The 15,471-nt window shown below is 29.2% G+C and overlaps 1 protein-coding gene across 2 annotated transcripts in view; it reads right to left on the reverse strand.

The window, feature by feature from the left end:
- Positions 1 to 4,831: 4,831 nt before the first annotated feature.
- LOC126903103 (sodium-coupled monocarboxylate transporter 2-like) overlaps positions 4,832 to 15,471 on the reverse strand; it is a 29,158-nt gene continuing 18,518 nt past the window's right edge. The window contains exons 9-11 of one of the 2 annotated variants that reach the window (XM_050681093.1): positions 14,706 to 14,792; positions 6,125 to 6,288; positions 4,832 to 5,634 (exon numbers count right to left, since the gene is read on the reverse strand). In XM_050681093.1, the coding sequence (XP_050537050.1) occupies positions 5,358 to 5,634; positions 6,125 to 6,288; positions 14,706 to 14,792 (528 nt within the window). In that variant the 3' untranslated portion in view covers positions 4,832 to 5,357. The remainder of the gene's footprint in view (positions 5,635 to 6,124; positions 6,289 to 14,705; positions 14,793 to 15,471) is intronic. The other variant, XM_050681094.1, reaches the window with a different exon arrangement.

Here is a 15,471-nt window from a genome sequence, read left to right on the forward strand (position 1 = left end):
TATTTTTAAGCAAAAGGGATGGTGGTAAAAATTTAAATTTTCTCGTGAAACAGCTCATCAAAGATCCATAATGATTAAAAAAAAATTGTTTATAACTCTTATATTTTCAGAGATAATTCGTGAGGCATAGTTAGTCAATCACCCTGTATATCACTTAAATAGAAATCATAGTAATAATTTCTAAATAACTTTTGGTGTTTAATAAAAAATACAACAATTGAAATATTCAGAACTTAGTTATTGTAATGATTTACTTTAATTAAAAAAACCAATGAAAAAAAAAAATTGTTAAAAAATATACTCAATTGAGTGATTTATAAATTTTGATTATAATTATAAAAATCGATTTTTAAATTCAAGTGAAACTAAAAATCATTTTTTTTTTAGATTTATGATTTATATAGCAACATGTTACCAAAAAACTTTGAATATTATAGACTGTTAGTAACATACACAAATAGAGTTAAAATATTGATAAATTACAAAGTAAAATTATTTACTTTTGCTGTTGTATACTTTTATCATATCAAATCTAATTCGACAATAAATACTTTAAAAACATTAGAAATGAATCATTATAATTGTTTGTATGGATAAAGCTGTTTAAGGTACTTTTTATTTGATTAAGGGATTTTTTTAATTTTTGAGGGTAATATCTTCAACTAAATACAAAAAAAAACACATCAAGGTAAAATTAAAACCTTCTCAGTTTCGTACCGAAGCTAAAATGTCGAAAATTTGTAATTTTTAAATTTGATATTTTTTTTGTAGATTTCCCCCATTTACGGCGAGCTAGGAAAATTTTTTCAAGTTTTGAGGTTAATGTCTTCGACTAGATATGATTTTTGATCTTTCAACGTATTGTCGAAAGAAATCGGTTCCGTGAGACTGAGAAAAAATAATAACAGACACAAAAAAAAAAATGATAAAAAAAAACACCCATAGTAAAATTAATACCTTCTCAGCATCGCATCACAGTTCAAAAACACAAAAAAATTATAAAATTAATAAAATAATACGTAAAATAATACCTTCTCAGAATCGCATCGAAGCTTATAAATCGTTTCACTTAACTATTATTACCCTGGTAAGAAAAATAATCGGTTGTATTAACATATGTAGTTGATGTCACTTTAAATAATATATACACATATAGTGTTACGCCAGGTCATCCTTAAACTAAAGGTTGGTGTGAATATTTTATACAGCAGGATCATGTGAACCAATAGTATTACTTAACCTAAAATAAATTACATAACCTTTTAATGATAAATTATATATTTAATGACATTGTGGCTTTATGAGCTAAGGGATACAAAAAATATTCTCTCTGGTGTTTTGGTGCTGAACGAGGTTATGGCTAATCTACCTTCTTCATTAGTCATGTAAGCAGCATACTGACTGGGTTTTCCTTGTTGAGGAACATTCTATCCTTGATTGGACCTCCGCACGAGAAAGTAGTGTTAAGAGCATAATCGTGAATAATAGGGTATTCATATTGTATGAGCATACAAATTAATTAAACACGGCGTATAATAGTGCCTAGAGCACGTTATAAAAAGAGGCACAAGAGCTTGCAGGTTAGAGAGAACACTCACACACATTTAAAATCACAAAAACGTTAAAATGTACTGCAACAGCAATAATAGCTGATAATAATTGTAAAAGTGGGTATTGCACCTATACAATATTACCAACTAGAGATGATCGTATACTAGATTTATAACTCAATTGGCAGGTTCAAACATATAGAGTTTTCAGTAAATAAGGAAACGAGTTTCATTCTTTATATCGATTGACCTGTTTCCTTACTTACTGAACACTCAGTATATGCTTTTGTACATGCTTAAAACTACGCGACATTTATTGCTATATTAATTGACCTGTGACTATTTCTTCAATACAACTTTATATTAAATCTACCAGAGGTTAAAATCGAATTTAAAATACTTTTGAGATTTTATGTAAACCCTCTTTGTATATTTATATGGTATGCTCTCCGACCTTCAATGTATTATTTTATACTAACACATTTACAACGTAATAATCAATGAAACCGATAATAATGTTGCAAATAGCATTGTGCAATAAATTATTTCCAAATGGCTTACGTTCTTTCAGCCATCCACATGGTGATCTAGGGTAGAGGCGAGCACAATTTAAGTTAGGTTAGTTTCATACATTTTGATTACCGCGCTAATTCCTTTCGGAAAATGGCAGATATTATACTGGCTGGTCGATAAGTGTAGAAACGCCTAGGGGAAGGCTTATGGTTAAAATATATGTATCACAAAAAGTATTCAACTGAAGATAAGATGTATAAGAATTCTTTTAAGACTAAAATTTAAATGTGTAACTACATATATTTAATATAAAGTTGTAACTTATCTACGGGGAACACTGTTTTAGTGATACAGCTTTATAAGTATAAATATTAGTTATTACACGTATTAAAATGTGTTACAACACAAATAACCCCTTTAAGAATCATTTAAAATGTATGTAAATGTTTTGATAGTTAAAACGTTCAAAAAAATATAAGAGCTATAGTTCCCCTCTGTAATTTTTGACATATTAAGTCTCGTTTAAATATTAAAATATACTAATAACTATAAGATATAATATCAAATAATTAAGAAATTTTCATAAAATTAATTATTTTTTTATTTCATAATAGCACATATTTAAAAATATTAATATAACTAACATAACAATATATTATACAATTTTTACCAGTAAAAACTCATTTAACTAAATTTTTAATAAACTCAATGTAAAATATGTTTTTACATTATATATTTTACAAATAAAATTAAAGTTACTTTCTTAATTTAATTTTTGTAATTATATTTTAATTTGGAATATTATTATAAATATACCGCAGTTGAAACTTAAAATTTTCAAGTCTTACTGTAAATATTTTCACTTTCTTTGAAATAAACAAGATTTTGTACATTTAAAAAAAATTGAAAGAATACAGTGTAAATTCGATTAATCATCACTAGTTTATACATCAGTCTCTGTTATCCATCATCAAAAAAAAAAAAAATGTGTGAACATATTAAGCGTAGTCAACTCGTTGTGGTGTATGCGACGTATAAAATATTTAAAAATTGAGTGGAAAATTCAATACACACGATAAACATTTCATGTATATTGGATTTTTCAATTACAAAACCACAAGAATTTCTTACCTTTTTTTATAAAATAATCAGTTACTACCTGTGGTGTGTGGATCATTATTAATAGTTTATTTTATTTAATATATTCTAAGTATTGCGTTTTTAACATGGCTGAATAGCGTAAGCGTGTAGTGTTTAATTAATAACTCGAAATTATTAAACAATTGAGCAAAGGTGAAACTGCTACCTGTATTGCTCAGATTTACGGCGTGATCGTTCTCAACAGTAAAAAGCTTGACAGTGTTTTAATCTTAAAAGCAAGCATAAAGAATACAATTGGATTTTAAACAAGTTAAAGAGCAAGTATAGAACTATGATGAAACCAAACTTAATTGGAAAGCTTTACCACAAAAACATTGGTATTATTACTTATGGATAATACTCCAACACACCACAATAATGAATTAAAAAGTGACGATGGCAAGAAAACATGTTTATTTTTACCATTAAATACAATCTCCCTTGCAGCCAATGGACCAGGGAATAATTAAAAATATGAAGCGTCGATACATAAAATATTTTATCGAAAGTTTATTATTATCTGACAAAGCCTCAGATAAAAGAATTTTGGAAAAGCTGTAACATAAAAGACGCCATTTTTAATATTTTTAGTGCGTAGGCTGATCTTACAGTGTCAAACCTGAAGAATTAATGGAATAAACTATCAGCTGAACCAATAATATTAGAATTTGAAAAAACTGAGACTGTAAGTGCTGCAAAATTGTGTTATGGACTGAACAATAAATTATTAACAACAATATAAATAACAGATTGGTTAAAATGTGATAAAAATGATGGAGAGGCTTTGAAATGTTTAATGATGATCAAATTATTTAAAATGTTATTGCCGTCAAAGATTTAGTAACAAATCAAAACCCGATTATTAGCCGTTCTAAAGTATAGGTCATTTTTTTAAACTGCATCGACTGGTTTGAAGTATAAGACAAGGAAAATATAACACAGGTTTGACTTCTTCATAAAATACGTAAAATTACTGTTTTAAAAACTCGAGCTTCGGAAAAAAAATGGCTAATTATTTTATATAATTTTTAATTAATGTATTTTATATTTAAGCTGTTAGCAAATTATTGTATAAAAAAAATATTTTTATTTTATTCAATATGTTCTTCGTGTGTTTGCTATTAAATTTCTGTTAACCAAATAGATGGTTAAACATAGTTCCGATAGTGACGGTTAATCAAATTTTTCTGTAAGTGTAAAATTTCGTCTCTAAAGTATTTTTTTATCATCCACCATTTATAATTTTAAGTTTTTCATTAATTCTTTGTTAATTAATAAAGAAACATAAAAAATTGATCATATTGTGATAGAATGTGGGAGAAAATTTAATTTACCTAATTGATAGAATTTCCAACAAGGAAACTTTTTAGTTTAAAAAATATACATTAATTTACTAAAAATTGTTGCATTATTGTGATATTAATTTTTTTTTTAAGACTTTACCTGTTCAACTACCACTGTAACGTTCATAAATTAAATACTAACGTATTGAGAACCTATTATTTTTATAATATGTCAGTTGGAAAAAAAATTAACATAATCAAAACGATCTCTACATATTTGCATATTATGTCGGTAGTTAACTAAAAATTATCATTATTATAAGATATAAATAAATAACAAATAAATTTAAATAACTTTGGTATGTTTTACTTGGGTAACTACATGCTATTTCTTACGATGAAATATAAAATTACAATATCAACAATATAAATGTAACTAAGTGGGAATAACAAAAATATATAGGGACAGAAGTTATTCTCACTTGTGATAAAACAAAATTTATATAGACATACAAATTATTTTAATCTTATAGTATTTTAATTCACCTCAATTTGGTAATAACGAGTGTAATAGATGAAATTTGCGTGTTTTGCACGGCAAAATGATTGATGTATAATTCGAAATTACCATAAAATGGACCACACAACTTATTTAATTAAATACAATTTTTTAAAACTGAATTAGATAAGCATTTACTTATTTTTTTGTTTGAAAAACAGATAAAACATTATAATACACATTTTACTAATTAACATCAAAGTTCATATTTTTTCAAAAACTATAACTTTTTACTGATTTCAAATTATAAACAATAGAACTTTTGTAAATGTATACATACTTCATAGTTACAATAACTATAATTAACCAACATCATAATTGAGTATTTTGAGGCACTAAATTGTACTCTTCGACTATAACTCCATTCGGTTTCATAATTTGATTTTTGTGATTAGGGTATACAATTCTTCGTACAAAAGGAGTTAACAGATTAGGTTCTATGTGTTGTTCTTTTGGAAATATAAGACTAACTATTAACCCAACAGATATGCCAATTAATGTACCAACAGTACTATAATGCATATAAGAAAGAGTAAAGATCTTCCATACGTCAGGAGCAACATATACATCGTGATTTAAACGATATAGGCTGTGTATAAAAAGAATTAACAAATTATTAAAATTTATCACCAAAAATGTTTTAGTACTACTTTTTAAAGAATGGCTCATAAAAATAATTGTATTGATATTGTTTAAGTGGACTAAATCTCGACAAAAATTGATTCCTTCAAAAAACAGAACACTATAGAATTCATATAATGATGCATGTAATTTAATTATTAAATTGAACTTATTTTTTTAATAAAATATTGTCTTTTCTTCAAAAACTTAAAAAACATATTAAGTTTTGTTTTAAAATTGATATAATTAAAAAAATGCCTATGTTCATAATATAATCTCTTTGATATCAATCATATAGTGAATCATTGTCAAGTGGTTTATAGTAGTTACATCATTATACATTTATAAAATAAATTAAACTAAGCTAATAATACTTTATCAATTTAATTTTTTTAAATAAGTAAATAATTTTATATTTAATATTTGGTTTGATATTTAATAATCAATTTAACAGTTACCCAGTAAAGTCTGTAGTATTCTGTAAAGTAATATTACTAGGACAACCAGTCACTGACACTTCTTTTGTAACAAACTTAATTTTATCATTCATTATTGCCATTTCAGCCCCTAAAGTTATCCAAGACATTACAGCAAAACTAACAATCATTCCCCACAATGCTCCCTTAAAATAAATAATATTTATAATTAAACATTTTATGCATTGTTAAATTAATTATATTGGATGCATTGACAAATTTTCTAAAAATTATGCGTTTCTTAATAAAAATATTAAGTATTTACATATCATTTGATAATTTTTTTTTAATTTGACCCTTTACCTGCCTACAGAGGAAGATTCAAAATGATAACTTTTTCAACTTAACTTTTGAAAGTGTTCCGAAAATACTGACATTTATATATATTTATATATTTAATTTATGCGCATCTTATATACTTAAGTTATATAAAAAAAAATGTCGAACTTTATTTTGATTTCATGGTGAAAATGGATATCAAAGTTAATAAAAAAACGGTAGCACAGTGTGCACAAGGCATAGATGGCACAAGTATAGATGATATCTGACAGTGATTAAAATCACTATCATAAGAAACGCTTCGATGCAAATCTGTAGATAGTGTTTCATTTAGAGAAATTGGTGGATTATTCTTCTTATTTCTTTTATTATTTCTTTAATTATATCCTGATTAGTAGTTCTTTGATTTTAAAATATAATATATGAATAAATACTAATTATAGTTTTTAAATTCAGTATGAAATTGTGAGGCCAGCTATGATGTATGGTTCATAGTGTTGGGCGGTTGATAAGAAAGTAGAGCAGAGAATAAGTGTAGCAGAGATGAGAATGCTTAGTTGGATGAGTGGAGTGACTAGAGAAGATAGGATAAGGAACGAGCATATAAGAGGAAGTATAGGTGTTGCGTCAATCGTGGATAAGATGACAGAAAATAGACTTAGATAGTTTAGTCATGTTATGAGGAGTGAAGAATTGTAAACTGTAAGAACAGTTATAGAAATGAATGTTGAAGGAAGAAGAGATAGAGGAAGACCAAAAAAGAAATAGAGGGATGTTATTGAATGCGATTTGAGGACAGCTGATGTGAGCGTAGAAGATGTGGGAGATCGTGTCAAGTGGAATCTTAGGATAAGGGTGGCTGACCCCAAGTAGTTGGGATTAAGGCAAAGAAAAAGAAAAAGATTACCAAAAATTCCGGTGGTAATTGACATAATATGATTGTTGTTTGGGAATGTACAATTTAGCATTAAGTTCGGTTTAAACAATATAGCGTCAAATCAATTACCTACTCTATCGTTTGTATATTAATATACACTACACTTTAATGATACAATAAATAAATAAACTCACACATACACACATATGCATTTATAACATTGNAAAAAAAGTTCCTTGTAGTCCAGTACTATATAAATCATTTTAAAAATGATAGTAGCACACACAAAAGAGTAAAAAAATTATTAAATTACAAAGTAAAATTATTAAATTTTGTAATTGAAACCTATCATATCAAACTTAACTCGTCAATAAATACTTCGAAAACATTAGAAATTAATGATTTTAATTGTCTTTATGGAGAACATGAAATAACTAACTGTTTAATTGATAAATTGAATTTTTTTTTCAAATTTTGAGGGTAATATCTTCAACTAGATATGAATTGTAGTCATTTGACGTATCGTTGAAAAAAGTAGGTCAAGTTAAAGCAGAGAAAATAAATGATAGTCACAAAAAAATATCTTCTCAGTTTTGTATCGAAGCTAAAACTTAAAATATAGTAAAATAATTTTAATACGAATAAGAAATTTCTTCTTACAAGGGGCGACTAAAGTTATGGGATCCTTGATCNCCCGTTACAACCATGATATTGATAGTAACTATTATCATAACATAAAACTAAAAAGTAAAAAATAAATACAGTTTAAAAAAACTAAAAAACACGCTTTTAAAGCACATTGAACTAAAAAGTTTAAAATAATTTTTAAAATAAGCTTAAAACAATATTGAACGAAAAATACTAGTATTATTGTGATAAAAGCGTCGGGCGCTCAATATACGAAAAATATGGCACAAAACACCCACGATTTTATCACAATAATATTAGTACTTTTCGTTCAATATTGTTTTAAGCTTATTTTAAAAATTATTTTAAACTTTTTAGTTCAATGTGCTTTAAAAGCGTGTTTTTTAGTTTTTTTAAACTATTTTTATTTTTTACTTTTTAGTTTTATGTTATGATAGTAGTTACTATCAATATCATGGTTGTAACGGGTAACGAGAATACAGGGTTCGATTCCGGTGAGGGAGTCTGAGAAACGGCTACCACATCCAAGAAAAGCAGCAGGCCCGCAAATTACTCACTCCCGGAACGTGGAGGTAGTGACAAAAAATGACGATACGGAAATTATCCCTCGTAATCGGAATGAATACTTTATATCTCTTAGAATAAGATAATATATAAATTTTAATAGTTATATGCGACAAATAATGCGACTTAAGTACGTAAACGTATCATGCACTAGGTATAGCCGTGTTTTGTGGGCTTGCGGGTCGGACTAACGTTATACCTGAGGTATAAACGGCGGTAGGAATATATACGTAAGCCGTATGGTACGCGGATGATATTGGTCAGTCAAAATAAAAATTTGTTTATATATACATAATATTGATGACAAGCATGCGTGTACGGGTACGATAACTAAAAATAAATTTTTATAGGAATAGTGTACCATCGTGTGGTGAGCGTGGCGTGGGGAGGGGTGAATGCGTATAACAGTCTAGTCTAGACGACAGAATATGCGATAACGCATGGCGTTTGGAGAGTTACAAACATACATACATACATACATACAGGTGAAACTAATATAAGCGTGTTAAAAATCAAAGCAATTGAAAATTTATTCTAACTTAAAAAGAATTAAGAAAAAATGCAAAAAATTCATTGCCATACGCTGGTTGGAACCTCGTACCCCAAGCGTGTAAAACATCAGTGTTACCAACTCGACAACCGTATGTTGTTACCGCCGGATGAAAAAATTAGTTATTTAAGCTAAATCAAATTTCAAAGTTATTTTTATCGACTTAAAAGAAGCAAACAAATTTAAATAAGTTTAACTTTCTATGCTATATTAATTTTTTATTTATATAATATTTATGAAAATCTGTAGTCCCCTTGTCAGGTATTTTAAAATAAAATGAAATACAAAACCCAGAATTTTAACACAAAAATAGCAAATTTTTGAATACGGTAGTCATTTTTACCATGAAGACAAATCCAGAGGTCAAATTTTTTTTTTTCACATTAAAGTATATTACATAAGCTTTAATTTAAGATATATATAAAAGTGTCAGTATTTCCGGAACACTTTCAAAAATTAAATTGAAAATATCTTAGTAACAATACGCATGTTTAAAGTTTTGACCCCCCTTGTTAAAGGGGTATGATCCGATTTACAAAAAAAGCGTGCCAGATGAAAGGGGTATATAAATATTTATTATAAAAAAATAATAATATAGATCCATACATTTTTCCAAAAGTTATATAAAATATAAATTAAATAATATAACATATAAAATCGAGATTTTTTTCACGGAAATCGTACGTTTTTCTTTAACTTTGATGTCCGTTTTCACCACGAAGACAAGTCCAGAGGTCAAATTTTTTTTTTTCAAATTAAAGTATATTACATAAGCTTTAATTTAAGATATATATAAAAGTGTCAGTATTTCCGGAACATTTTCAAAAGTTATGTTGAAAGAGTTCTACTTTCTATACGCATTTTAAAAGGATTGCACCCCCGCTGTATAAAGGGAAAAGGTCCGATTTAAAAAAAAAGTATGTCGAATGAAAGAGATATATATAAAGTATTTATTATTAAAAAACAGAATTGATTCATGCATTGTTTAAAAAGTTATAGCATCCTAATGTTAAAAAATGTAAAATATAATATCAAGAATTTTTTCAAAAAAATAGCATATTTTTGCATACGGTAGTCATTTTCACCATGAAGACAAGTCCAGAGGTCAAATTTTTTTTTTCAGATTAAAGTATATTACATTAGCTTTAATTTAAGATATATATAAAAGTGTCAGTATTTTTGGAACATTTTCAAAAATTATGTTGAAAAAGTTAATTTTTTGTCAAAAAGTTGTCATTTTGAATCCCCTTCTATGGGCAGGGAAAGGGTCAAATTTATAAAAAATATATATAAAATGATAGGTAAATATCTAAGGTATCTATAAAAAAAAAATTATATTGATTGGGTCATTTTTAAAAAAGTTAGGGCAATTTTAAGTAAAAAAAAATGAAAAAATATCGAAAATTAGCGATTTTTAAATTTGTATTTTTTTGGGGGATTTCCCCCGTTTACGGGGAATGAGGGATTTTTTTTTCAATTTTTGAGAGTAATGTCTTCAACTAGATACGATTTGTGATCTTTTGACATATTTTTCATCAAAATCGGTTCGGTGAGAGCTGAGATTAAGCGTATACAGGCACAAAAAAAAATAAAAAAAAAAAACATCATCATCATAGCAAAATTAATACCTTCTCAGCTTCGCATCGAAGCTAAAAATTGTTCCAAAGACCTTTTTTTTGTTTTCAAATGGCTGCCTTAGTTAAAAAACATTATTTTTGTGTTAATTTTATTTTTGTTTTGTTTATTTTAAAATATGTTACAAGGGTTTCTATTATAATGAGATCACAAATTTTTATAAAAATTTAATGAATCTTATTTGCATTAAGTATAAATTTATACTTATATTAATTATTTGCATCCTCGAAGTTCAACAAAGCTGTTTTACATTTTTAAACTAGTTTAAATTGTCATATTTAGCTGGCAATTCGTGTAATGTACAGTGGTTGCTTTGAAATAATACAGTATAAAAATGTTTAAAAAGTTAAAAATATAAAACATAAATTCGAGAATTTTAGTACAATAGTTTTAATATGAATAAGAAATTTCATCAAACGAGGGGAAACTATAGTAATGGAGTCCTTAATATTCATTGAAGATATTGAATCTAAATGAGATAAAAATCTAATGAGAAATAATACTTTTTGTACGGTATTTTAAAATAAAAAAATACAAAAACGAGAAGTTTAACACAAATATAGAATATTTTTAAATATGGTAGTCATTTTCACCATGAAGTCAAAATAAAGTTTGCATTTTTTTTTTCATAATAGATTACATTACATAAGCTTTAATTTAAGATATATAAAAAAGTGTTAGTATTTCCGGAACATTTTCAAAAAATAAGTTGAAAAAGTTAATATTTTGTGAAAAAGTTGTCATTTTAAATCCCCCCTATGGGCAGGTGAAGGGTCAAATTTATATATAAATTATATATGTATAATTTAAAAAAAAAATATATCAAATAATAGGTAAAGACATTATGCATCTATAATAAAAAAATTATATTGATTTGGTCATATTTGAAAAAGTAATGACAGTAGTTAATATCAATATCATGGTTGTAACGGGTAACAGGAAATCAGGGTTCGATTCCGAGGAGGGAATCTGAGAAACGGCTACCACATCCAAAGAAAGCAGCAGGCGCGCAATATGGAGGTAGTGACGAAAAATGACAATACGGGGATCATCCTTTGTAATCGGAATAGATACCCTATATATCTCTTAATGAGAATAAAGTGTATTAATATATAAGTTTTAATAGTAATTAGAATATATATACATGTAAAGCGACTTAAGTACGTAAACATATCACGCATGAGGTATAGCTGTGTTTTGTGGCCGGGCATGGCGGGGAGAACATTATACACGAGGCATATACGGCGGCAGAGGCGTCGGCTGTAGGAATATATAAATGAATATTAACATATACGTACATATAAATATTAATATATACAGGGTGATTTTTTTATCATAACCCACTCAATTACTTGCAGACTAATAATAATTTAAACATTTTTTTTTTTTATGATCTTTAGTTACACATTATTCTTGAATTTTTAACTATGTAATACTTTTTAAGTTCAGCCCTTATGCCTTGGAAGGGAGTCAACTTTGTTTTTTTAAATGGTAACACATATTTTTAATTTAATAAAATGTTTGAGTTTTTAATTTAATAGTAAATGGCATTTGAATTTTTAATATAACTTAATTCGTTTATTAGATATAATCATTTAAAGTTTCAAATTTTTGAGTTAATATATAGGTATAATACACAAGGGATTACAAATACAGGTAGCTAATTGATTTTTTATGACATCGATATTAGCAGGTACACAGCATTGTTATTATCAATGATAGTAAGGCACATTGTTATGAGTTTATAAATACACTAACTGACAATACAGAAAGTATATCTATTGATAATCATAATTGATAATAAACAATCCGTGACTGAGACAGCAATGTCATAAAAATCCAATTAGCTACCTGTATTTACAATCCCATGTGTATTATACATGTATATTAACTCAAAATTTTGAAACTTTAAATGTTTATATCTAATAANTATTTACAATCCCATGTGTATTATACATGTACTAGGCTCCGCCTAGCTGGGGCTCCGCCCCAGACCCGGGGCCCTTCGAGCCTTACGCGCCTTCGGCAAGAATTTCGGGCGGCGCGCCCTGGCGTCTCGAGCGCATGGAAAAAAAAAAGCTCGTAAAACGGTGAAAAATGAACGGATTGAATTGATTTTTTTATCATATCTCAGGAATGTCATTGGGCGGGTCTGATGAAAATTTCAAACCTTAAGTCGTAAAACGCTAGCGTCAGCGAGCGTTTTTCTCGAAAACGGTCGAAATTTTAAAACGCTCGCGGGCGAGCGGCAAAAATTTTCCGACCTTCGCCAATAATTTTCCCGGAGTCTGGTGACCGAGTACTTTCGTGGAAAAAAAAAATTTTGAAAATCCGAGCACGCTAAGTAATTTTCCCAGAAAAGCGTTTTTTTCCTTGTTCTATTATATAATAAGATATAATAGGACGCGTACATGTGTATTATTAGCAAACAGAAAAATCGTCATTTTCCGTTAAAATTTGATGAATTTCAAACGCTCGTAGCGGCCAAAGTTTTTGTCGGATCTGGGATTTTCCGATTTTTGGCGCTTCCTTGGCACGTACAGAACGCCGTGGTATGATTGCAAATCGTAAAAAAAATCGTTTTCATGTCGTAAAGTGTCGCAAGAATTTCGGGCGGCGCGCCCTGGCGTCTCGAGCGCATGAAAAAAAAAAAGCTCGTAAAACGGTGAAAAATGAACGGATTGAATTGATTTTTTTATCATATCTCAGGAATGTCATTGGGCGGGTCTGATGAAAATTTCAAACCTTAAGTCGTAAAACGCTGGCGTCAGCGAGCGTTTTTCTCGAAAACGGTCGAAATTTTAAAACGCTCGCGGGCGAGCGGCAAAAATTTTCCGACCTTCGCCAAAATTTTCCTGGAGTCTGGTGACCGTGTACTTTCGTTGAAAAAAAAATTTTTGAAAATCCGAGCACGCTAAGTAATTTTCCCAGAAAAGCGTTTTTTTCCTTGTTCTATTATATAATANCTGTATTTACAATCCCATGTGTATTATACATGTATATTAACTCAAAATTTTGAAACTTTAAATGTTTATATCTAATAAGCTAATAAAGTTATATTAAAAATTCAAATGCCATTTACTATTAAATTAAAAACTCAAACATTTTATTAAATTAAAAATATGTGTTACCATTTAAAAAAACAAAGTTGACCCCCTTCCAAGGCATAAGGGATGAACTTAAAAAGTATTACATAGTTAAAAATTCAAGAATAATGTGTAACTAAAGATAATAAAACAAAAAAAGGTTTAAATTATTATTATTCTGCGAGTAATTGAGTGGGTTATGATAAAAAAATCACCCTGTATATATATGTATTTATATATTAATATTATCGGTGGTGGTAGGAATATATGATCTTCGCATAATATCGCGGCACTGTCGCTGGCGTCGACGACGCGATGTCCGGCGTGATCCTCAGGCGTCAAAAGGTTAGCAGCGTAGATGATAACAGTGCGCGAGTGCGGATCGTTTTGTTGACGTTGTCACTTTGACAACGAGAAGAAGACTACGGTATCATTGACGGCAGGTCGTCGTCGGCCGTGCGGCACTTGCTGGACTTTGCAACGCGGCGTAAAACGACGCGGGGCCGTGTCAATCACAATAAAAATTTATATATATATATATATATATATGTATGTATAATTTATGACACGCGCGCGTCTACGGGTTGGAAAATATTGTTGTCTATGAGTGGTGAGCGGGGTGGGGTTAATGCGTTACGACCGTCTAGTCTCAAGGCCATTGACGACCGGAGACGCGAGAATAATAACACGTGCCGCGTGGAAAGTTACAAACATCACACAACTCACAATAAAAAAACTCACAACAAACAACATACAAGTGAAACTAATATAAGCGTGTTAAAAAAAACACATCATAGTAAAACCAATACCTTCTCAGCTTCTCATCGAAGTTAATAAACAATCTTAGATGATTTTATGACTAAAAATATAATTAAAATAATATTTTGAGGATTATAGATAATTATTATTACTATTTTTACTAACTCTGGAGTTTGCACACGGAAAGCACATTCCCAAAACAAAAGCTGCCAATAGACATCCTTGTGTAACACCTCCTAAGGTAACTGATATCTGAAAAAAGTGTAGAAATTATGTTTAATATAAAATATGAGACTCTAAATTCTCATAAAATGCACAAAATTCTCTTAAGTGAAAAGGAAAAAATCCAGTACATTAAGGGCTTCACATCCCTGCAGGGAAATCCGCAAGGATTACGGGCCTTACAACCCCGCGGACCCCAGTTATTTCAGTGGGGATGGCAACACGTACCACTGCTCTTAGCCGGTATGACTTTGGTTAGTTGGGACCGGTAGGCTTGGGCATACCTGCTTGCTAATAGCGAATAGGCTCCCTAACCCAGCCATACCAAGTGAAAGGGTTGCTATCTTGTCACAGGGTAGTTAGCCGAAAGGTAAAGTGACCATAGGGATCCTTTATGGCACCTGGCGCATCATAGACTATACAGCCTAATCACAATGTCGAGCTCTGCTGTGATGGACCTTTATTTTTTGACTACTCGTGGGAACTATATCGACAAAAACATAGAAAAACCACAAAAAAACGAACTTGAGACGATCAGGGATCCTACGGACAACCTGTCGGAACAAAATTGTAAACTGCCAAAAGAGTCCAAAAGAGTTCACTTCTGCCTCGAAAGGGAAGGGAGGAAGTGTGTTACGTAAGGGAAAGGGACCCAGGAATACCCTCAATAATGGCCACAGCTAAGGGGAACCTCTCCACGGATCCAAAA

The sequence above is a fragment of the Daktulosphaira vitifoliae genome, unplaced genomic scaffold (assembly GCF_025091365.1).
Source record: "Daktulosphaira vitifoliae isolate Bord-2020 unplaced genomic scaffold, ASM2509136v1 Scaffold_3, whole genome shotgun sequence".
NCBI classification, from domain to species: Eukaryota; Metazoa; Arthropoda; class Insecta; order Hemiptera; family Phylloxeridae; genus Daktulosphaira; species Daktulosphaira vitifoliae.